Source organism: Pongo pygmaeus, chromosome 19, assembly GCF_028885625.2.
Source record: "Pongo pygmaeus isolate AG05252 chromosome 19, NHGRI_mPonPyg2-v2.0_pri, whole genome shotgun sequence".
Classification (NCBI taxonomy): Eukaryota; Metazoa; Chordata; class Mammalia; order Primates; family Hominidae; genus Pongo; species Pongo pygmaeus.
Window position 1 is genome coordinate 10,666,275 of NC_072392.2, and position 24,802 is coordinate 10,691,076.

The 24,802-nt window shown below is 39.8% G+C and overlaps 3 protein-coding genes across 6 annotated transcripts in view; 1 reads left to right on the forward strand and 2 right to left on the reverse strand.

Annotated features, from left to right (window-relative positions):
- TMEM220 (transmembrane protein 220) overlaps positions 1-24,802 on the reverse strand; it is a 50,292-nt gene that overhangs the window by 16,509 nt on the left and 8,981 nt on the right. For 2 of the 3 annotated variants that reach the window (XM_054457181.2, XM_054457178.2), the window contains one exon: positions 17,215-18,714. In XM_054457181.2, coding sequence (XP_054313156.2) covers positions 18,579-18,714 — 136 coding nt within the window. In that variant the 3' untranslated portion in view covers positions 17,215-18,578. Of the gene's footprint in view, positions 1-192; positions 682-912; positions 988-16,260; positions 16,379-17,214; positions 18,715-24,802 lie in introns of those variants that run through there. The other variant, XM_063656189.1, reaches the window with a different exon arrangement.
- On the forward strand, positions 534-14,362 carry ADPRM (ADP-ribose/CDP-alcohol diphosphatase, manganese dependent). 2 transcript variants are annotated; one of them, XM_054457173.2, is made up of 4 exons: positions 534-623; positions 8,048-8,665; positions 9,577-9,693; positions 13,971-14,362. In XM_054457173.2, exons 2-4 carry the CDS (start codon positions 8,065-8,067, stop codon positions 14,279-14,281), a joined length of 1,029 nt encoding a protein of 342 aa, XP_054313148.1. In that variant the 5' UTR covers positions 534-623; positions 8,048-8,064; the 3' UTR covers positions 14,282-14,362. The 2 variants fall into 2 exon arrangements, with proteins under 2 accessions (XP_054313148.1, XP_054313149.1); XM_054457174.2 differs by having other exon boundaries at positions 548-623; positions 9,577-9,689.
- Positions 19,070-24,540, reverse strand: LOC129017094 (protein mago nashi homolog). Its single transcript, XM_054457183.2, has one exon. It carries the CDS (start codon positions 19,547-19,549, stop codon positions 19,250-19,252), a length of 300 nt encoding a protein of 99 aa, XP_054313158.2. The 5' UTR covers positions 19,550-24,540; the 3' UTR covers positions 19,070-19,249.

The window sequence follows — 24,802 nt, forward strand, 5'->3', positions numbered from 1 at the left end:
GTGGAGAACTGGGACTATCCGCAAGGCACGGGAAATGGAGAATGAAATTCCATGACCCAGGTAAGGCGCGAAAGCTAAGGACAACTTTAGGGGAGGCGGAGTAGTGTCTGAGGTTACGACCAAGTGGGATGTGGCCGCTGGGCTGGCCGACAGCCGCGACGAGCACCAGGAGGGTTCCAGGTGTGCACTCACCCCGGGCTTCGAGGGGCGCGTGGAGTCTCCGGGGCCCTTCGGCGACCACGGGGGTGGCGGCCTCGCCGTGCTGAGGGGCCGGGTTCCCAGGCAGTAGCCAGGGCGCCCCGAGGCACGCCACGCCTCCGCTTGCCGCGCGCAGAACTGCCTCAGCAAGACTCTCGCAGTCCCCTCGGCTGGGCCCCAAAGCTCGAGTCCGCGAGGCAAGAAGCGCCAAAGTTGGCCACCCAGAGGTCGCATAACTCGTCCGGGTCCTAGGACCAGCATCGCCATAAGCCTCGGAGACTGGGTCTCCTTTGACCCTCCCGGCGATTTCCGGTAGTTCCGCTTCCTCCGGAAGTCGGAAGGAGCCGCTCTGTCCATCCCGCTCGTTGGTGGCGCGGTTACACAGCCGGTAGTCAGGAGCTTTTCAGCCCAGGGGCCGGCGCACGGTAGGTAGTTCACTGCGGCTGGAGGCGGGTCTGGCGCGGGCTGGGCGGTGCTGCGGGGCTGCAGGACAGCGGAGCCCCGGGACAGCGGAGCCCCGGGAAGGGGGCTGCCTTAGGGGTCCAGGTGCGCGGCTGGGCCGAGGCAAGGCGGCCCCAAGCGCTGGGGGCGCCCCGCCTTGGTCGTGGGCTTCGGTGACCACAGCTAGCTCCTCGCCCCGGGGACACCCCCACCTCGGAAGAGAGAACACACTGCCTAGAGACCCACGGGACTGGGCAGCCACCATAACCCTACCTTGTCTGGCCGACTTTTGTCACCCTCGTCCTGCCGGCCAAGAGGAAGTGCAAGAATATTGACCCCTTTACATCTCTGAAATAGAAACCGACCCATTGCGACTGAAATAATCTTTAACTTAAAAAAAAAAGGCTAATTAGGATAATTTGAGTGGTTAGGGTGGTCTGGAAGAACTTTAAATGCCCAGCGCTTCTAGTTATTTAACATTATAATGTAACCTAATTAATAAAGCATAGCAGTGTGTAAAGAAGTATAGCCGGCATGATATCCCATCCCTTAACTTAGTCTTCCTGGGCCCCAGTTTCTTAAAATACTCTCACGGACTCCCTTGCTCCCTACAGTTTCGTTATTTGAAGTTTGTTATGGGTTCCTCATTTGGGACTGCTTATGTTCCTTGTTAATGAGGCCAAGAGCATTCGTAGGTTTTTCGTTCTTTGTGAAAGTTTAACTTCATTCCATCTGCCTGTATTTATATCTTAATATCCGCAATATTAACCACTCCCTCCCCTCCCCTACCTCGGTGGTTGCTTTGCAAAATACAGAAAAATAAAAAAAAGGAAAATCGTCCTCTAATTATCTTCCTTAACTACAGATCCCGCTCCTGTGTGACTTTTTTTTTCCCCCATGGGACCGACACTGAGTAGGAGAAACTCGTGCTCTGATGATTGTTGGACCAGAGCATGGTTGGTTTGCTTGTTTTCTATGAGTTGGCCAAACTAGCCAGCTGTTCTGTTCTCTAACCCAGTATCGGAGCATAGTGTTACCTGTGTTTCTTGATGCGCGGTTGGACTAGAATTTTCAGAAATTTATGCCAAAGTTCTTAAATGTTTGTTCAGCACTTCAAGTCGTTAATCAAACTATTTTTTTCTATCTTATAGTTGCCTGTGGGTAAGATTTTTACTCTTTTTTTTTTTTTTTTTTTGAGACAGAGTCTCGCTCTGTTGCCCAGGCTGGAGTGCAGCGGTGCTATCTCGGCTCACTACAAGCTCTGCCTCCTAGGTTCACGCCATTCTCCTGCCTCAGCCTCCCAAGTAGCTGGGACGACAGGCGCCCGCCACCATGCCGAGCTAATTTTTGTATTTTTAGTGGAGACGGGGTTTCACCGTGTTAGCCAGGTTGGTCTCGATCTCCTGACCTTGTGATCCACCCTCCTCGGACTCCCAAAGTGCTGGGATTACAGGCGTGAGCCACCGCGCCCAGCGATTTTTACACTTTTATCTTTGTGTATTTGTTTGCCCAGGGATAATTTTTTCCTCTGACAAAAAGACATAAAAGTACCTTGTGTAGTCAGGCAAGTAGCATACAAAAATTATTGTTCATCTCTAATTGCCCAATTGTAGGTTACCTGATCAGACACCCAAATTAAGATTGAAGTCAATGTTTCTAGCTGATCTATTAAATTTTGTTTGCAAAAGTGCTTCTTTTAGTAGCAACTTCTTCATATTAATTTTGTAATATTAAATAAAATACTATCATTGAAAACAGTTCTTGGGGCCAGATGTGGTGGCTCACGCCTGTAATCCCATCACTTTGGGAGGCTGAGGTGAGTGGATCACTGGAGCCTAGGAGTTTGAAGCTGCAGTGAGCTGTGATCAGGCCACTGCCTTCCAGTCTGAGCAACAAAGCAAGACTCTGCCTCTAAAAAATAAATAAAATAAAAATAAAATAGTTCCTGGCTCAAAGTAAGTGTTTTATAACTGCATTTTGGATGAATTGCTAGTAACACCTGAGCCTGATGGCAAGGACCCATGAAACTTTAGTGCCAGAAGGCGCCTACAGTGTTATCCCGTATAAACCTTATCACTTTTATTAACTGCTGTGAAACCACCAAAGTCACCAAATGAGGTTTATGTTTTGTTTTCCAAGTTAGATATTTTTCTTTCCTTTTTTCTTTTTTTTTTTTTTGAGATGAAGTCTCCCTCTGTCGCCCAGGCTGGAGTGTGCAGTGGTGCAATCTCAGCTCACTGCAACCTCTACCTCCTGGGTTCAAGCGATTTTCTTGCCTCATCCTCCCGAGTAGCTGGGACTACAGGGGCATGCCACCACACCTGGCTAATTTTTTAAAAAAAATATTTTTAGTAGAAACGGTGTTTCACCGTGTTAGCCAGGACGGTCTCGATTTCCTGACATCGTGATCTGCCCGCCTCGGCCTTCCAAAGTGCTAGAATTACAGGCTTGAGCCACAGCACCCGGCCCCAATTTAGATATTTTTCTGGAGAGAAGCAGGGCATGGATTAGTATCATCTGATATTGGTTGTATCAAGTGATCAGATTTTGTTCTTGACATAACTTTAGGCTGGTTTGACTGGGACAGCTAGGCCCTAACTTTCTGTGAAATTCCCAGCGCCATAATGTGTTTACTTCATTTTTGTTCCAGACCCCTGCCCCTTGTGCCTAACTCCTAACCACAAACATTTCCTGCCCCAACTTAACTTTCCTTTTGGTATGGTCTCTGCTTAGAAAACATTTGCTGCACCCTTAGGCTAGGAGCCTCTGTTACAATAGTTTCTTTTAACAAAGTCTCTCTTTATTAATCTCTAGACTTTCCCTGCTGCCCCCTTCACCTTTGACAATAGAGTGAAGGAAACATACTTTTTTCAGGGTAGAGCTACTTCTTTTACAAGTTCATTATTGATGCTTGAAGGCTTTCCACAAGGAACTTCAGGCTTCTGCCAATCTTAAGTATTGGAGAAGTTTTATTAGTATGATCTTGTAGCAACTTTTCAGTAATTAAGCATCCTTGGGTATGGGAGGCCTGAGGCAGGTGGATCACTTGAGCTTAGGAGCTTGAGACCAGCTTGCCTGGGCAACATGGCAAAATCCTATCTCTACAAAAGAAAAAAAAAAGCCAACAAGAGTCAGGTGTGGTGGTACATGCCTGTAGTCCTAGCTACCAGGGAGGCTGAATTAGGAGGATCACTTAAGCCCAGGAAGTCAAGGCTACAGTGAGCCATAATTGCACCATGCACTCCAGCCTGGGCAACAGAGCCAGACCCTGTCTCAGGAAAAAAAAAAATATATATATATATATCTTATGCCTAAGGTGGTTTTCTCAAAATGCTGGCTGCTTATCCTGTACCATGACTTGATAGGAATTTTGAGAGCAACTCTTATAAACTTTTCTACATTATTCTCTTCTGTTAAAATGTTGCTGTAGTTTCAGTTATCTGAGGCTCATTGGACATATTTTCAGATACATAATTCTAAAATTATTTTCTTAACATGCATATAGTACTTTATGGTTTACAGAGATTTACAAAGTAATAGTTTAATGTGATCATAACTCAGTTGAAGCTCACAATAACCTGTTGAGGGTTATTTTGCTCCAGGAGACACGAGGACTATAATTCAGTTCTGGGTCTTTCATTTCAAAGCTTTCAGCACTTCATAATACCTCTTTAAAACTTAACGTAGCATATAATAAATGGTGCAGGCAGACTTTGAAAACAAAGTTCACTAAAAACTTGCCATTCTCCTTTCTATTCAAAAGCAAAATATTTCCTTAGGTCTTCTAATTTTTCCAGATTTGATTTTCTCTAAATTTTTGAATTTTTTTTTTTTTAAAACTTCAAATATACTTTTTTTTTTTTTTTTTTTTTTTTTTTTTTGAGATGGAGTCTCACTCTGTTGCCCAGGCTGGAGTGCAGTGGCATGATCTCTGTCCACTGCAAGCTCCGCCTCCCAGGTTCATGCCATTCTCCAGCCTCAGCCTCCTGAGTAGCTGGGACTACAGGTGCCTGCCACCACACTCGGCTAATTTTTGTATTTTTAGTAGAGACGGGGTTTCACCATGTTAGCCAGGATGGTCTCGATCTCCTGACCTCATGATCCGCCTGCCTCGGCCTCCCAAAGTGTTGGGATTACAGGTGTGAGCCACCACGCCTGGCCTATATATACATTTTTAAACATACATAAAAGTAGTTAGAATAAACCTCATGCACACATTCCTAGCTTCAACAATTATCCTCTACTCACTGATTTTTTTTGTGTCTGTATTTGATGGAGGGAGGGAGCTATTTTGAAAAAATTTCCTGACCTTAGAATGCTTATTAATTCCAAGTTTCCTCACTGGAGGTGGCTTTGAGTTTTTGATCTCGCTGTTCACCAGGACCAATCTTTCTGAGCTCCCCCAACATCTCCCTCAACCAAGAAAGGGAAGGCTAAACTCACTAGGAGAGTCAATTCTCTGACCACCTGGTTCTTTTTGCCCTGCCGTACTCACTTCTGATCCTGTCTTTCCCTGAATATGTTTCTGAAATCCGAAATGCCCCCAAATCAGAAACTTCAGCACCAACATGAAGCTCAAAGGAAATGTTCATTGGAGCATTTTGGATTTTGGATTTTCAGATTAGGAATGCTCAACTGTTAAGTATATTCCAAAATCTGAAAAAGTCCGAAATCTAAAACACTTCTGGTCCCAGGCATTTTGGATAAGGGGATACTAACCTTATTTTCAAAAGCCGTGTATATTCAACACTTTGGATCTCTCTTTTTACCCCAGAACACATTGCTATTTTGAAGTGTGTGCCCCTTGGTGCTTCTCTCCACATTAACTTTCCTTAAAAATTGCCAGTTCTTAGGATAGCCTCGAGTTTTTCTAAACTGAACTGTGTTCCAGTGGAAGGTATATTTGAGAGGATTTTGGTATCAAATGACAGAAAATCAATTTGATTTAACTTTAAGCCCAGGAGAATTTATGTGCTGATATGTGTAACTAAAAGACCAGAGATAGTTCTAGCAGGGACAGGTGAATTTAGGTATTCAACTAATGTTTTCAGAAATCTCCGTCTTTCCATCATTCAGAATTGTTTCCTTCTGTGTTGGATTTCTTATCAGTTCATTTTTCTCCAAAAATTGAAGCCTCAGTTTATCAGCGTAGGAGACATAGCGACTACTTTTGCTGGAAGTGCCAGCGCCTGTCCCAGGGCTGATGCTTATTGTGACCTTGCTTGAGTTACATGCCTACCCCTAACTGGACAGAGGAAACTGGGCTTTTATGGGCCAGGTCTGGGCTGTGTGTCTGCTATTTCACTTCCCCAGCCAGTGAATGGGGATGGAGGTTAGACCACAAGAACTGAGAGTGGGGAACTGGATAAATGCCTAGAGAAAAATTGGGGTGCTGTCACCTTAAGAACAGGAAATGAATGCTGGGTAGGCAAAAGTAACAGCTGTCTACTGGAGAGAAGATGCAATTCATTGGGACTAAATCCCCTCTAGGAGATCCACAATACATATTATCACCATAAAGGCTCTGAGTTTAAAGATAAAAACAAGCTCACTTGGTAGGGGATAAGATCACCCCCAGAAATAGTTTTCTCTTAACCTTGGTGATAATATTCATGTTATATACTTGCTGAGTTATCTTCTGATCTGATTCTTCTATTAATCTGAACTTGGAATCGCAAATATTTGAAACCTAACATAAGGCTAGAGATTTTTAAACTGACTTAGATGGATTTTTGTCCTGTAATTGTATTGAAGTTACCCGCTTTTCAAATCAGATTACCTCATTTATACACCCTCATACATACTTACTGACTTGATATCTAATGAGATTTTCAGGTAGGGGCTGCAGGAAGAAATGGGCAAATAAAAAAAAGTATGAGAACACCATGTTTAAGGATTTCCATCTCTTTCTGGTGCTATCACCTATTTTAGGGCTAGTTATACCCAACCAGATTAAGGAAGAAAGTAGCTGAAACTCATAATTAGGTGGATTAAAGAGTGTATCATTAGTAACAACAGTTTTAGGATGAAAAGAGGCCCCTAATTCTCAAATAAGTCAAATTGAAGTCCTTATTCCAATTGTGGAGTTGTTGTTTTCATCTCTTACAGGAGTACTCTTAGAGTTGGGATTTTACATGTCCATAGAGGATTAAGTAGGCACTCTGTAGATATATTTGTCAAATGACTAGAGATGAGGAATCTGAAAGTAATTTTAGAAAGTCAAATGAATTTTTAGGTTTTAAATAATTCAGATACCACAGCAACAGTTTATCACTGTAGTCTTTATGACAAAAATCGTTGACAATTTAGGATCTTGGCCTTTGATTTTTGTTTGAATCATTAGCGTTATGGGCTCTTTTAAGAGATTATAATTTACAGTTTAAACAATCGAATAATAGTTTTTTCAAGTTTAAATCTTGCTCTTTTTGGCCACTGAGGCAGGGCAGAGATCATTTTTAAGAAGAAAATATTTCATATTTTCGGTTTTGATTGTGGGGTAGGTTAATATTCAAGTTAAAAAGAAAATAAAAAACCCTGGTTCAAATTAGGATCCAGGGCTGGGTGTGGTGTCTCATACCTGTAATCCCAGCTACTTGGGAGGCTGACATGGAAGGATTGCTTGAGCCCAGAAGTCCACGACCAGCCTGGGTGACATAGTGAGACCCTGTCAAAAAAATAAATAAATAAATAAACAAAAAAGCAAATTTTAATCCCAACTATTGAAGAACCAGGAACCACTGCTCCCAGAAATGGTAATAGTCACGTCAGTTAGTTTTTGTGCTGGATTTTTGTTGTTGTTGTTTAAAATTATTCCTCTCCTTTCATATCTACATTGCCTCCCCCTCACCTATTACTTCAGATATAAAATATAAGAAACTTATTTTGGGTGACTTACCCACCAAGGAAGAGAAAAGATTCAGCCTGACACAAAATAACCCATAATAGGAACCTTTTACAAAGTACATACAGTGAATGAATGTAATACACAGCTTTCCAAAAAAAAAAAATCTTGCTGTTTTGATAGAATTATTTGGTGTTTGTGGGACAGAGGTGTGTGTGCGGGTGCGTGTGTGTTTAAAATGAGTATTTCTTAAAAATTAGCAATTATTCCAGATTTAAATTGGGCTTTATTAGCATTAGAATATCTATTTATTGATAGGCTAGGACCCTTTTGTAAATTGTTACTTCTGTGAAAGAGATTATCATCTATTTTACAGAAGAGAAAGCAAGTGTTTTAGAGGGTTGGTAGTTTAGACCTAAGACTGTTGGGCTCTAAAGCCCATGTACTTATTCCTGTACCAAGCTGCCTAATGAATTAAACTTTAACATTCCCTTTATCATTTTCTTCAGAAAAATTGGGAAATTAAAACGTTTACAATTTAGTTATCTTTTTTTTTACTTTATTTAGAAACCTGTTTGGAGGTTATGGATGATAAACCCAATCCTGAAGCCCTAAGTGACAGTTCAGAGCGTCTTTTCTCCTTTGGCATTATCGCAGATGTTCAATATGCTGACTTAGAAGATGGCTTTAATTTCCAAGGAACCAGGCGGCGATACTACAGACATAGTCTTCTTCACTTACAGGGTGCCATTGAAGACTGGAATAATGAAAGCAGCACGCCCTGTTGTGTCCTTCAGCTTGGAGATATCATCGATGGATATAATGCACAGTTTAATGCATCCGAAAAATCCCTAGAACTTGTTATGGACACATTCAAGAGGCTTAAAGTTCCAGTTCATCATACATGGGGAAACCATGAATTCTATAACTTCAGTAGAGAGTATTTAACACACTCTAAACTTAACACTAAGTTTCTAGAAGATCAGATTGTACATCATCCTGAGACCATGCCTTCAGAGGATTATTATGCTTATCATTTTGTACCATTCCCTAAATTCCGGTTCATTTTACTTGATGGATATGACTTGAGTGTCTTGGGCGTGGATCAGTCTTCTCCAAAATACGAGCAGTGTATGAAGATATTGAGGGAGCACAATCCAAATACGGAACTGAATAGTCCTCAAGGTGAATTATTCCTTTGAGCTGAGAATCTAATAGATTGTCTTTAAATTCTTCAGCTACCTTTTATTCAGCAGGAAGATGGACAATTAAGGTAAAAGTATATTGTCACTTGTTCAGGGTCAGGATTTCTGACAAGCTTGCTCTCACATGGATTGGTTACAGTTGATTCAAGATTGATTGATTTAACAGATATTTTAAATGCCTATTTTAGGCCAGGCACTTTTTCTAGGGGTAGATATTCCGAGCTGTAAACAATACTAACAATATTACTTTTTTGATGGATGGAATGGAGGGAACAAACACAGTAAGTGGGCAAGACAGATGATAAATGAAACAGAAACAAGATTATTTCCACTGTCATAAGTGCTGCCAAGAAAATAGAGTATGATGTTATAGAGTGTTATGGAAAAGGATTAGGGTTGCTATTTTAGATTAGGTGATTAGGGAAAGCCTCTCCAAGGAGAAAGATATTTAATCTGAGACCTAAATGACGAGGAGGAGTCTCCCTTGGAAAGAATGGGCATAGGGAGTTAGCAGACTGAGGGAAAAACATGCAAAGGCACTAAATGGAGTAAGACTTGAGCACTGTTGAAGAGCACAGGAAAGGGCCAGTGGGGTACAAGGTGATTTTGGAGGGTAAACGGGGCCAAGAATATGTAGCGGCTCAGTGGACTTAAGAAGTTTGCATTTTTAATATAATGGAAAGCCAGCGAATTAAGCAGGGGACTGTCAAGAGTGAGATGCAGTGTGATTTATTTATCTATTTCTCTAAATGCTTGTGATTTCCTATTTTGATTGTTGCTAATCAGATATTCCTAAAGAAAAAACAAGTGTCCCTACATTTACTAAATTTGAATGTCCAAATGAGGGGAATAATGACTTTTGATGGGGCTAACACACTGAATTCATTTCAGGACTTTCTGAGCCCCAGTTTGTCCAGTTTAATGGAGGATTCAGCCAAGAACAGCTAAACTGGTTGAATGAAGTACTTACATTCTCTGACACAAACCAAGAAAAGGTGGTGATTGTGAGTAAGTATTTAAATTATCTGATGACACTAACATTTTAGAGATTGGGAAAAGTTAGGCGTTAAAGCATACTAACAATATTTGTGTTTTGATATCCTCTTTCTATAAAATGGACACTTAGTTTAAAAATTTCTGTTGAGAAACCACCTGAATATAAGATTAACATTTAAGGACGAACCAGGAAAATGTAAATAACAGAAACATCTTGCCATATATTGGAGCCTGTGAGTTGGCCTTTTAGGTTCAAAGTCAAATTTCCTCAAATGAGATCAGTTTATGAAGTAATTTCTTTTTTAAACATTAATATTATTATTGAAATCACTGTACATTCACATGCATTTGTAAGAAATAATTCAGAGCAATCACTTGCATGCTTTGCCGTTTCCCCCAACGTTAACATTTTGTAAAACTTTAGTATAATATCACAAGCAGAATATTGACATTAATACAAAAATAAAAACTCCAGAAGTTTGGCTTTTTCTAAGTTTTTTTTTTTTTTTTTTTTAAACCTTCTCTCCATAAGAGAAGCAAGAACCCAAAGGTGAGAGGACTTCACCATGATAACTAAGACATAAAAATTACCAAGAAACTTGACTCAAAATTAAGAACAAGCTGAATTCAGCCTGGCCAACATGGTGAAACCCTTTACTAAAAATACAAAAAAGAAATTAGCAGGGCATGGTGTGCGCATCTGTAGTTCCAGCCACTTGGGAGGCTGAGGCAGGAGAATTGCGTGAACCGGGAGGTGGAGGTTGCAGTGAGCCAATGTTGTGCCACTGCACTCCAGCCTGGGTGACAAAGCAAGACCCTATTTCAAAAATAAATAAATAAATACATAAATAAAACCAAGCACAAACAAAAAACACCAAGCTGAATTCTGAAGAGTGGAATCCAGGTTGCAATCAGCTTATAAAGGAGCTTAACGCCACACTAAACAATTTGTTAGTGGAGGTCAGTACCAGGGCTTGGATCCTTTCCTCAAGGTAGGAAGCCCTGAATTTCTTAAACTCTAATGAATTAATTTCTAAATGAGAAATTCAGTTCAGGGACCATACCAAATCTCAGCCTTAGAGACCTTCCTATCAGCAAAGTGGCCACCAAACAGAGGCCACTGCTGCTTAGATGCAGCAAAACTGGTAGCACAGGGCATGCGTGCTACAGGCTCGGCTGGCAGTGAGCACTGCGCATTCTCTCGCTGTGCCTCCCACACAGTCACAAGGAAGTTAGATTTGTATTCTTTTCATTTAGAATCATTTTTGATGGGTACACTGCCATCAGAGATTGTAGGAATCCAGGGGTGCTTAAAACATGCGCGTGCGTGTGCGCACGGGCACGTGAAAACATACACGGAACTGAATTTGGATTTGCAGCATGGCTGGGAGACTTGGTTTGGAGGTTGAGATTAGAGCCCTTGGTTTAGAGTTAGAACTGATGTGGGATAACAGGTGAGAAGGCTAGACTGAGAGCTGGGAGGACAGGATGCCATTCTGGCTCTGGTTTATTTGAACTGTGTAGTCCTGGGCAAATAGCAAACCTACAAACTGCAGTGTTCTCAATAGTGTATCTAATGAAATTATGAATATGAAACCCCTGGCCAAGCACGGTGGCTCACGCCTGTAATCCCAGCACTTTGGGAGGCTGAGGTGGGCGGATCATGAGGTCAGGAGTTCGAGACCAGCCTGGCCAACATGGTGAAACCCCGTCTCTACTAAAAATACAAAAATTAGCCGGGCATGGTGGCAGGCGCCTGTAATCCCAGCTACTCGGGAGGCTGAGGCAGGAGAATCACCTGAAGCCAGAAGGCGGAGGTTGCAGTGAGCCGAGATCACCCCACTGCACTCCAGCCTGGGCAACAAGAGTAAAACTCCGTCTCCAAAAAAAAAAAAAAAACCCCTTTGAAAATGATAGGCCATTCAGATAGTTGATTATATAAAACTATATTTCTATCTGTAAAGGTAGTTTTTACTTATTAATCTTCCACTGATGTGGTAAAAACACGTTGAAGGAGCAGAAGTGTTCTGCTACCACTGAAATACCAAGTGTCATTCAAGTGTTGGTAGAGATGAGTGCCCTTGGGTTGTTGGAATGATGTGACACCTTTGGGCTCTATAATAAGTGGTCTCAGAAACTAGGATACTTCTTGACTTGTGTCTGCTTTTAAGTTTTCCACTGCCAGCCTGTTCTGGAGCTGAAAGGAAGCTAGAGATCATATAGCCAAACCTTTGAATTTTAAAGATAAGGAAACTGAAGCCCAAAGGGACTGAATTGCATAGCAGAATCATGGAGCTGCTGACAGCACTGAGACTAGAATCCACGCTTTGTGTCTCCATCCCCTTTCCCATGTGATCCTGTGTTCTTCCCTTTTCTTTTTACTCATGGCGGTACACCTATCTAATTTAGCAGTCTCTGACATTTCTTCTACCATTTGATGTAAGCCTAGAAACTGGAAAAGCAAACATTTTAAAAACGGAATGATTGAAGTTTTCTTTAGTAAAGTTTAAAAGTTAAAGTGTAATAAACATTTTCTTTTGCTTTTTAACTTTCATTATGGCTACTCCGAGGTCATCCTATACTTTTTGAATTTTGGCCATGCAGTTGGAAGGACAGAATTGCCATTAGCTGAGATAGGGGACACTGCAGGATGAGGGGTGCGAGCGGAGAGGGCAGGGGTTCAGGTTTGGAAATAGAAGTTTCAGATGCCTACTAGACATCAGTGGAGATGTTGAGTGGGCAGTTTGGACATTAGAAGTCTGAAATTCAGAATAGAGATTTGGGCTAGATAATAAACGTGGAAGTTGAAAGAGTATAGATGGCATTTAAGGCATGTAAATCACTAAGAGATCACCAATGCAGTAGGTATAAATAGAGAAGTCCAAGGACCAAGCATTCAGGCACTCCTGGTAAGACGTTGGGGAAATGAGGGGAAACCAGCATAGAAGACTGGAAATTAGTGGCCAATGAAGCTGGGGAAAAACTAGAAAGACACCACTGGGAGAAACAGTGGTGTCCTGGAATCCAAGTGTTTCAGGGAGAAGGGAACAACTAATGGCGTCAAATGCTGCAGGGACTTGATAGATGAGTCAATATGGCTTTGAGGTGCTGGAAGGCAGCACACGCCTTTGGACGCTTAGCCCTTAGGTGGTAATCAGCATGTGTATGCACTTTAAAAAAAAAAAAAAAAACTGTATTACAAACAGATATTAAATAGAAGCATGTTTAAATTTTAGAATAAAAATGAACAGTAACAGAAAAAAAGTGATTTAATGGGAAGATGCAATGTGAGCTGTACTTCAGAGTGATAACCGTGGCTTGATGATAGATGTGTTGCTGTCAGAAATTCGAACTTCTCCTAACTCTACTTCCACATATCTCCTGTGGATGCCAGTATAAATCTTCCCTGTTTTAACTCAGTTTTTCATCTGAAAAGTGGGTATGGCTACCTTGATCTCATGGGTGTTTAAAGTCCCATAAATCAGTTCGGAGGCATTGTTTATGTCAATGACACATAATCCATGGCCCATGCCTAAACTGTTTATTTATTTATTTATATTTACATTTTTAGTTTTTGAGACGGAGTCTCGCTTTGTCACCCAGGCTGAAGTGTGGTGGTGTGATCTTGGCTCACTGCAACCTCCACCTCCCGGGTTCAAGCAGTTCTTCTGCCTCAGCCTCCCGAGTAGCTGGAACTACAGGCACACATCACCACACCTGGCTAATTTTTGTATTTTTAGTAGAGACAGGGTTTCACCATGTTGTCCAGGCTGGTCTTGAACTCCTGACCTCAGGTGATCCGGCTGCCTTGGCCTCCCAAAGTGTTGGGATTACAGGCATGAGCCACCACACCCGGCCTGTTCTTTTATTTAGTGTTACATCATTCTGTGTATATAACATTCATATTTAAGGAAATCAATTGGATTGGATTCCAGCACAGCATCTGCCCAATTTCAGGCTGCCTTTGCAGACTGCCCTGCATAGGACACCCTCGATCTTCCTCGGTGTTTGGGCAACTGGAGATGACGTAGGCCTCAGAGATTCAGGGTTTTGCCTCTACAGCAGCCTGTCGTGCCTCATGTGAACTGTCTTACCCTTCTATGCTCCAGAGATGTGGCTGTAGATGGCCTAGTTTTCTCATGTGTGTGAATTCTCTCTGGTCTCAGTTCATTTGCATAATGAGATAGCAATTTTTTTTTCTTTTTGTGAGTACTAGCTTTTAGCCATTTATTTTTATAGAAGAGATATTTCTTAATTGGCTCATAACTCTTCTTTTCTTTAACTAACAGGCCATCTTCCCATTTACCCGGACGCCTCTGACAATGTGTGCCTGGCCTGGAACTACAGAGATGCCCTGGCAGTCATTTGGTCTCATGAGTGTGTGGTGTGTTTCTTTGCTGGTCACACCCATGATGGTGGCTACTCTGAGGATCCTTTTGGTGTATACCACGTCAACCTAGAAGGAGTTATTGAAACAGCTCCAGACAGCCAAGCCTTTGGCACAGTTCATGTCTATCCTGACAAAATGATGTTGAAAGGGAGAGGCAGAGTTCCAGACAGAATTATGAATTACAAGAAAGAAAGAGCCTTCCATTGTTAGTTTAATTTATTTTAACTTGATAGAAAATGAGCTTTGTGTTTGTCCCTCCTAAACAAAAAAATAAAAATCCTCTGTCTCATTGTTCAGTATTCAGCTTGCATAACAAAATGTATTTATAGTTTCAGTGTGTGATGGTTGATAAAATACTCAGAAATGTTATTTTGGATCATGTATCCATTGTAAGTTAGAAACAAAATAAACCAGGGAGGAAACTGAGGCAGGGGTGTATAGTCCTCATAAGGGGCATATAGTCCTCATGAGGGATTTTATTTGGCCTTACTTGATTTTTTTTAACTTTTTATGAGGAGAATGTATTCACATGTGTTAACTATGTAACTTCAAGTTCAGCATATAAGCTCAGGTAAGCTTTTTCTGTTCACCCTGCTGTGTAAATGAGCTTTGGACAGTTTTTGCTCAGAACACCTATACTTGGATTTTTATAGGCTTGTATTCCCATTTTGTAAACAAAATTACCAAGTTATTTCACGGGTAAGCGTGTGGTGCTCCCATCCCTGTAAGAAGGGCCTCCAGAAAAGTCATGTAGTCCTCTTGGGATTCGTAGGACCAAGTGGCAGTGCAGCCATGTGCCACCCGGCCTGGTCTGTTTGGGCCACCAGCCATTGCTGTGTGAAGCTACAGCAGGTAAATACATTTACACTGACTCCCTTTATACACTAATGGGACATGTTTAACACAGTTTTCATATATGCTAAGGCTTATGTGCAGAAACATTAGATGGCAAATGGGGACTATTCAGGTGTAGAGAAAGTTTGATTCAGGGCCTAAACAACTATAAGAAATAAGCATGCCTGTTGAATACATGGGCACTATAGGGATATAAAGGAGTGTTAGCTTTCTATGGCTGCTGTAACAAATTCCCCCAAACTTGGTGGCTTAAACCAGCAGACACTTGTTCTCTTGCGGTTCTGGAGGTCAGAAGTCTGAAATCATTTCCACTTGGCTGAAACCAAGGTGTTGGCATGGCTGTGCTCCCTGAGGAGGGTCTAGGAGGAATCCTCTTCCAGCCTCCAGAGCTGTACTTGTTGCATTCTGCAGCTCACGGCCCCTTCCTCTGTCTTCAAAGCCAGCAGTGCGGCATCTTCAAATCTTTCTTCACTGTCGTATCATATTCTCTGCTGTCCGTAGTCAGATCTACTTCAGCCTTCGTCTTGCAAGGACACTTGTAGTAACATTTAGGGCCCAACCAGATAATCCAGGTAACCCCCATCTCAGGGTGGCTTAATCACATCTGTAAAATTTATTTTGTGATAGAAGGTAACATATATCCAGGGATTAGGACATGTATCTCTCTGAGGGCCACTGTTCAGCTGACCACAGAGGTGACTATAATGTACTCTTGCACTCATAGACCTTACCGTGAATTAGACAGACATCCATGATTCAAGTGTGTGAAATTTGCTGTCACACAAAGGACAGAGAGAACATGGAAGATGAATTTAATTTTGTTCAAAGGGATTGGGGATGAATGCAAAATGAAGAAAAATGGCTTGAATAAGTGGGGAAGAGTATATCAAGTAGAATAGCAAAAGCAGAGGCATCGAAGGATATGCCAAAGTCAGACATGACAAGTCATGCTGTGACGATTCACCAGAAGGGTGCCGGGCTGGGAGCAGGGGGATATGGCAAGAAATACAGCAGAAAAGGACAGGCTGGGGCCGTATTATGGAGAACCTTGAATGATGAGCCAAGAGTTAGAATTTAACTTGCCAGATAGTGTGGAGCCCTTAGAGCTTTCTGGGATGGGGAATACATGATTAGATTTGTGTGAAATAGAGAACAATGGAAGAAAAATGTGAAGGTGTGAAAGATTTTAATAATAGAGGCTGGGCATGGTGGCTCACGCCTATAATCCCAGCACTTTGGGAGGCCAAGGTCGGTGGACCACCTTAGGTCAGGAGTTCCAGACCAGCCTGGCCAACATGGTGAAACCCCGTCTCTACTAAAAATACAAAAATTACCTGGGCGTGGTGGCAGGTGCCTGTAGACCCAGCTACTCGGGAGGCTAAGGCAGGAGAATCGCTTGAACCCGGGAGGTGGAGATTGTAGTGAACTGAGATCGCGCCATTGCACTCCAGCCTGGGGGACAGAGCAAGACTCCATGTCAAAAAAAAAAACAGATTTTAATAGTAGAAATATTAAATTTAATAATAATACTTAAATTCAATTTCATTAATACTCTTCAAAAGATTATTCCACCAAAAGTGCCTTTTATATGCTTAACTCGAGATGCAAAAGAGACTCTGAATATTCACACAATTTCGTAGTCTGATATGGGAGAGGCATACGTGATGAAAGCACATCTTGAACATTACTGCCTTTCAGCACAGAAGTAAACATGACTTGGTCAATGGGTAGAGCCCATAGGGAATTTGCAAATGAGTCTGTTTCTTTGCATGTGACTTCAGTAGTTAATTAATACTAAAAGAGGTATAAAAGCCACAAATATGTAAGCAAAATGTACACTGGAAAACTCAAATCCTTTACCTGTATTTTACTGACCCTTAAGTTTCACTTTGACTGTTTTAATATCAACTAGATTTGTTTTCTCCCTTTTTACTCAATTCAAGTCTTAGTTTTAGAGAATTTCTCCCATTCAGTGGCCACTGTGCCAATAACAAAAACAAAATACACATACCTCCTTTAACAAATATTTATAGAATACTTACTATAGTAATAAAGACAATAAAAACAGACAAACTACCAGACTCATTTACACTCTCCTAACCTGTGGAAGGTACTACTCGTTCTTTTTGAGTGAAGTATTTCCCAGATCTCTCTTTCCTAGATCAGACAAAACAGTATCTGACCAGAGTTTGATGCTTGCATATGTAAAAAGTTGCCATCTAGATACTGAAATACAGGACTGTCCAACAGAAATGCAATGTAAGCCACGTAAATAAAAGGAAACAGAAACAGATAAAATCAACTTTAATAGTATATTTAAACCAGTATAGCCAAAATATTGTTTCAACATGTAATCAATACAAAAAATATTTTCCATTCTTTTTCTACCATGTCTTTAAAATCCAGTGTATTTTACATTTATAGCCCCACTCATTTGGACACTAAATTTTCATTGGAAATACTTTATCTGTATTTAGGTATCATAAAATTTGCAATTGGAAAATTAGATTCAAATACCCAAGTTGTTCCAAACACAATTATAAGTTTTCTAATAATCAAGTATCCATTTTTAAATGAAAATGGAAATGAAAAAAAAAAAAGCTCTCCTCCCTAGGGTTACTTTGGACATACATTTATAAAGAATGTGTATAGATTTTGACCTTATTTCTCATTTAGAATGTAGTTATATTCCCTATTTCCTTTTTGTTTGGTCCCTAATTCCTTTATTCTACCCAGCTTCCCTTTCTTTCCAAGACATGCCTGCTCATTTGATTCATCTAGAGTTCACTGCACTATGCTAGTTCCGGATAAGATTAGTTTAGGGCTGGGCTGGGCATGGTGGCTCACATCTGTAATCCCAGCACTTTGGGAGGCCTATAAAGACAGATCACTTGAACTCAGGAATTCAAGACCAGCCTGGAGAACATGGCGAAACCCTGTCTCTACAAAAATTTTTTTAAAAATTAGCCGGGCATGGTGTGCACACTTGTAGTCCTAGCTTCTTGGGAGGCTGAGGTAGGAGGATCACCTGAGCCCCAGGAGGTCAGGACTGCAGTGAGCCATGATCACGCCACTGCAGTCCAGCCTGGGCGACAGAGTGAGACTGTCTAAAAAAAAAAAAAGAAAGATCGGGGTATAGCCCTCTCTTGAACGTCTATTTTCAGTATATTACCCAATCCCTGCTCCCCTCTATTTTAATCATGGGCAGCCCTCTGTAATCTTTCTGAACACTTTATATCTTCAGAGTGTTCTTACATTATCTAGATTGATCCTGGCTACTGTCTAACTAAGTAGATCTGGCATTAATCCTATTTTATAGATAAATATCCACCAGGAGGTTTATATATTTGCCCAAATTACATAGTTACAAAGTTGAGTTAGAACTCGTATTTTTAAACTTCTATTCTCTAGCCTTTTCCACTACATTATGACACAAGACCCTGCAGAAAGTCTTCCAGAAAATATCAGACCATCTCTTACTTGTCCCATCCAATCTTATATCGAATTATATGCACCCTTAAAAAGTTATTTGGAGTTTTAAAAAACTCTTATTAGCCCAAATTACCTGAAATAAACTCCTGGCTTGTTCCTCTAATGTTTATAAAAAATTGATTGAAAATATTCATTTTAAAAACGAAGTTCTTGAATTTATTTAAATTACTGTCTTGCAATGAGTTGGCCAGGAGGACCGCATTTCCTTGTTAATATATATGTAGACCCACGAGATAAATGGGAAAAGTGTGATTATAATGGCAATAGCCAATTGAATTCTTCCACCAACTGGATTCCTATAAAGACACAAAAATTATTATAAATAAAAATCAAATAAAAATTATGGATTGCTTTGGAAACAAGTATAAAGACTGAATTGATAAAAACACATAATTACATTTTAGTATGTTCTCATCTCAGTTGTTTTATTGAAATATAACTCACTGATTTGTAGAAATTCATTATATATATGCTAAACATAAATCCTTGTTTTTATGTGTTACAAATACCTTGTCCCACTTGATGTCTTTTCAGGAAGAGAAGTCATTGATTAATTTGACAATGTTAAAGTTGATCTTCTCCTAATGTTTTTTGTGTTCTGTTTAAGAATTTCCCTCACCAAAGTTTTGAAGGTATTATATTCTCTAGCAGTTTTATTGTTTTGCTTTTTTTTTTTTTTTTTTTGGATTTTATCACACATTTATTAAAGACAATCATTTATAGTTTATAAAAAAATACTGCCCTGATAGACACAAAATGTTCTTAATAATGGTAATTAAAAACTACTCCCACCCCCCCCAATGTCCACACCAATATTCAGTTTAGATTGGTTTAATCTTGAAGTGTAATCCAATAAGACTGAAGATCAAACACTTCAGGGTCCTGGACAGGATAATAAAATACTTGTAAGCCTTCTGGATCCTTGGATTGATTGACATCAATGAGGGAACCAATTTTTGATGTTGTAAAAGAAATGTGTTCATCTCCAATAATGATTTCAAGCTCCTGCCGGCCCACTCGGTTGGGAGGAAGCCATAACGCATCATCCTGTTTGGTAATTTCACTGTCATAAATTACACTCTTCAGTTCCTCCATCATGCTTTTATGTACATAAGCCTCTTTTCTGATCATGACATCATTCTTGTAATTGCTGTGTTGGCTTATCTTAATTTCCCGTCTGGTCAGAACTCAAACTCCAGAAACTCATGGCTGAACTTGCCCTTGTGCCCCACGTAGTAGCATAGATAAAAGTCACTCTCCATGGCTTGCAAAAGACAACTGAGACTGAACTTCTAAAAGAAAGCCACATCACCGCGGTCTGCACCCAACACTCTGTTTTGCTTTTTTATAATAGATCTATGATCCCCTTGGAATTGATTTTTATGAAAGTTGTAAAGTAGGGGTTGTTTCACTTTTTTCCAAATGGACATTGAATTTATCCAAGCCTATTTATTGAAAAGACTGCCTTCTTTGCTACCCTGAAGTACCATCTTTGTCATAAGTCAAAACTCTACATATGTATAGATCCGTTTCTAAATTCTACTGTTCTATCATTTTATTTATTCATCCTTTTGTCATTACATGTTTAGCCCTCCAATTATTTAGGTCTTCTTCAATTTCTCCCATAATGTGTTATAGTTTTATGTGTAGAGATTTTGCATACCTCTGCTAGATCTATTCCTACAGAGTTGATTTTTTAATGTTTTTATAAATGTTAACTTTTTGTTTTATCACTTTCTGTTACTTGCTGATAGAAAAGCAGTTAATTCTTGTATCCTGATCCAGTGATCATACAAAACTCACTTATTCTAGTAATTTTTTAGATTCTTTTTTATTTTCTATACATGTATTCATATCACCCACAAATCATGAAAATTTTATTTCTTCTTGTCCAATCCCTGGGCATTTTATTTTTTTCTCTTGCCTTATTTTACCGGCTGGGACAACAGCTAGCATGGCATTGAGTACAAGTGGCAATATGGCCAAATTCATCTCATTCCTGATTTCAGAGGGAAAGTTTTCAACTGTTCACCATTAAGTCTCAGGCTTCAGTGTAGATATCTTCTATCAGGTTAAGTTCCCTCCTATGCCCATTTTCTAAGAGCTTTTAACATAAATGGATGCTGAATTTTATGAAATGCTGTTTCTGTATGGCTCTAGAAGATAGTTTATTTTCTTATTTCATTCCATTAATGTGGTGGAAAACACTGGTTTTTTTTTAATGTGAAACTAACTTTGCATTCCTAGAATAAACCCAACTTGGTGGTTGGGTTATATATTGCAGGATTTGATTTGCTAACGTGTTGTTTAGGAGTTTTCCATCTGTGGTCATGAGTGAGACTGCCATGTAATTTCATTTTTTTGTCATGTTCTTGTCAAGTTTTGGTTACCTGTCCTCATAAAATTAGTTGGAAAGTGTTTCTTCTTTTTCTGTTCTCTGGAAGTATTTATTGAAAGCTGGTATTATTTTTTTCCTTAAATATTATGTAGACGTCTCCAGCTATACCATCTAGGTCTAGAGTTTTCCTTTAGGAAAAATTTAAATTCTGAACTTGATTTTTTTTTTTTCTTTGAGACGGAGTTTCATTCTTGTCACCCAGGCTGCAGTGCAGTGGTGTGATGTTGGCTCATTGCAACCTCTGCCTCTGGGGTTCAAGTGATTCTTCTGCCTCAGCCTCCCGAGTAGCTGGGATTACAGGCACCCGCCACCACGCCCAGCTAATTTTTTGTATTTTTAGTAGAGATGGGGTTTCACCATGTTAGCCAGGGTGGTCTTGAACTCCTGACCTCAGGTGATCCTCCCATCTCAGCCTCCCAAAGTGCTAGGATTACAGGCGTGAGCCACTGCGCCTGGCCCTATGAACTCAATTTCTTTAATAGTTACGGCACTGTTCTGAGTATTTCTTCTTGTGTAAATGTTGGTAAACTATTTTTTCAAGAAATTTGTCTAATTTATATTTTCAAATTTATTGGTGTAAAGTTCTTCATCATACCCACTTAATGATTTTTACAATACTTATTAGATATATAGTAGTATTCTCTTTTTTATTCCTGATAATTTGTTGTTTGTACTTCCTCGTGCTCTTTTTTCCTTTTTGTCTTGTCAGGGCTTATCAATGTTATAAATCATTTTAGAGAATCAATATTTGACCTTGTTAATTCTCTATTTTTATGTTGATTTTTTATTTCACTGACTTCTGCTTTTAAGTTTATTTTCTTCTTGTTTCTTTGGGGCTTAACTTGCTGTTCTTTTCCTAACTTCTTGAAATGAAAAATTCCTAACTTCCTGGAAGCTTAAAAAAAAGTACTTATGGCTATATGTTTCCCTCTAAGCATGATTTTTAGCTGCATCTCACATATTTTGATATGTAGTATTCACCTTATTCAGTTCAAAATATTTTCTAATTTCCATGGTGATTTCTTCTTTGACCCAAGTGTTATTTGAAAGTGTATTTCCTAACTTCCAAATATACAGGAATTGCCCAATTATCTTTCTGTTAATGATTTCTAGCTTAATTGTACCGTGGTTGAATAACATACTCTGTAGGATTCAATCCTTTGAAATTTGTTGGTACTTATTTCATGGCCAAACCTATAGTCTTTTTGTAAAATACTCAATGTGCACTTCAAAAGAATGTGTATCCTGCCATTCTCGGTTCATTGTGGGGTTAAAATCTTTTATATCATTATTTTTCTTTTTTGTGTTTGTTTGTTAGTAACTGAGAGAAGTGTGTTAGTCTCCCAAGATGATTGTGGCTTTTTCCATTTTTCTTCTTAGCTCTGTCAGTTTTTGTTCTATTTGGAAGCTATGTTATTAGGTCCATACAAATTTAGCATTGTTATATCTTCTTGATGAATTGAATCTTTTGTCATTAAAAAGTGTCTTCTGTTGGCATCTTGAATCTACTTTCTAACAAGTGGTGTTGAGATAACCAGATAGCCACATAGAAAAATATAAAATTAGACATGTTCTTCATACCATTACACCAGGATAAATTCTATCTATCTATTTATTTATTTATTCATTTATTTATTTGAGACGGAGTCTCTCTCTGTCTCCCAGGATGGAGTGCAGTGGCGCAATCTCGGCTCACTGCAACCTCCGCCTCCCAGGTTCAAGCGATTCTCCTGCCTCAGCATTCTAAGTAGCTGGGACAACAGGCATACGCCACCATGCCCAGCTAATTTTTGTATTTTCAGTAGAGACGGGGTTTCACCATTTGGCCAAGCTGGTCTCGAACTCCTGGCCTTGTGATCCGCCCGCCTCAGCCTCCCAAAGTGCTGGGAGTGCTATAATAGGTGTGAGCCACCGCGACCAGCCTACACCAGGATAAATTCTAAACAGATCAAATATTTAAATGTACAAATGGAACCATACAGGTATTAGAAGAAAACTTGGGTAAGTTACTTTACAACCTGAGAGAGAGAAAGTTTTCCTAACTATAACTCCAAATCCAGAGGCAATAAGGAAAAGGACTGATAAATACAATTACATGAAAAAACAACAACAAAAGACTTTTTCATGGCAAAGTATACTTTGCATAAGCAAAGTTAAAGGAAAATAACAAACTGCAAAGAAATACTTTCAGCTTACATCACAGATAGAGCTTCTAAAAATAGAGAAGACCAGCAACCTTAGAATCAGGTTAAACCTACATTGCTCAGAGATAGACCAAGATTTTTATAGAAAAAGAAATATAAATGGCTCTGAACCATATGAAAATGTGCTCACTTTTGCTCTTAATAAGAGAAATGCAAGCTAAAACTACCCCTTTCTCAACTATCCGATTAGTAAAAATTCAAGATTTTGATAACATACTCTGTTGGCAAGGCTATGGGGAAACAGTCACTGTTAGCCATGGCTGGTGGGGATGCAAAATGGAAGAGCCATCTGGAGGGGAATTTGGGAGTATATAGAAATATGAACTATGCAATTACACTTTGACCCAGCAGTCTCACTTCCAGGAATTCATCTGAAAGACACACTGGTAAAAATATGTTAGATATATGCATATCGCTATTAATTGCAGCACTATTTTTAATAGCAAAGGCCTGGATACTATCTAAATAGTAGAGAACTGGTTGATTAAGCTATGGAGCCATCAGCAGAGTTAAGGAAAGTTTTTCTATACTATAGAATGATCTCCAGGATGTAGTAACTGGAAAAGCAAGTGGAATACAACTGTGTACAATACACTGCCAGTTACCTTAGATAAGCAGGAATACAACTAAGCCACACATTTGCTCCACTGAAAAATCGTGGAAGGATAAACTGTAAAACTGAAAAAATTTTCCCCCATAGGGAAAGGGAAGCTATAGGGTCAGGGGGCTGGAGAAGCCGGATTTCTTTTAATATATCTTATTTTATAGATTTGACTTTTGAGCCATGTAGATATTTTACATAATTATAAAATAATATCAATATATTTTCAATACAATTAGCCCTAGAAATAAATGAATCTAACTGTGTATTTACTTGGTGGGATTAGCATACAGAACAACTATGCCCAGTAATTTGAGTGTACGTCCCTTAGTAGGTTATATCCTAATAACAAAAACAAACAAAAGAACCTGTTTTCAGTAGTCATATTATTATTTGGAGATTGCATTTGTATTGTAGAATAAATCAAATGGGTGATTATGTTGAGGTCACTGAGACTAGAAATTTTGCCATGATTAAAAGGAGATACAGATATAAAATGTCCAATAAGGTTAATAAGAACTGGTACCTCTAAATTTGAGTAGTTAGTATAAACTCATAAGACATTTTAACTTTAAATGTATATGTGTACATGTATATATTTATGTATGCATATACATTGATGACATATATACAAATTCACAAACATTGCAAACACTGTTGATTCCAGGTCTGTGGCCTAAAACGTGATCCTGGGTATAATATGCGCCTGGAACATCTTGTCATACCAGAAAGCAAGGAAGCTATCAAAGGTTTACTAGGGTCATGTCAGAAAGAATTCAGTCACTGGACTGAATAAGTGCCACTGGACAGTCTGAGCATCAATAATGACAATAACTGTCATGGACTGAAACACATTAAATATGTTTAAACTGGCCGGGTGCGGTGGCTCATGCCTGTAATCCCAGCACTTTGGGAGGCTGAGGCAGGCGGATCACTTGAGGTCAGGAGTTTGAGACCAGCATGGCCAACATGGTAAAACCCCGTCTCTACTAAAAACACAAAAATTAAGACAGACGTGGTGGCACCCGCCTGTAATCCCAGCTACTTGGGAGGCTGATGCAGGAGAATTGCTTGAACCCGGGAGGCAGAGGTTGCAGTAAGCTGAGATCGCGCCACTGCACTCCAGCCTGAGCAACAGAGCGAGACTCTGTCTCAAAAAACAAAAAAAAGAAAAAAAATAG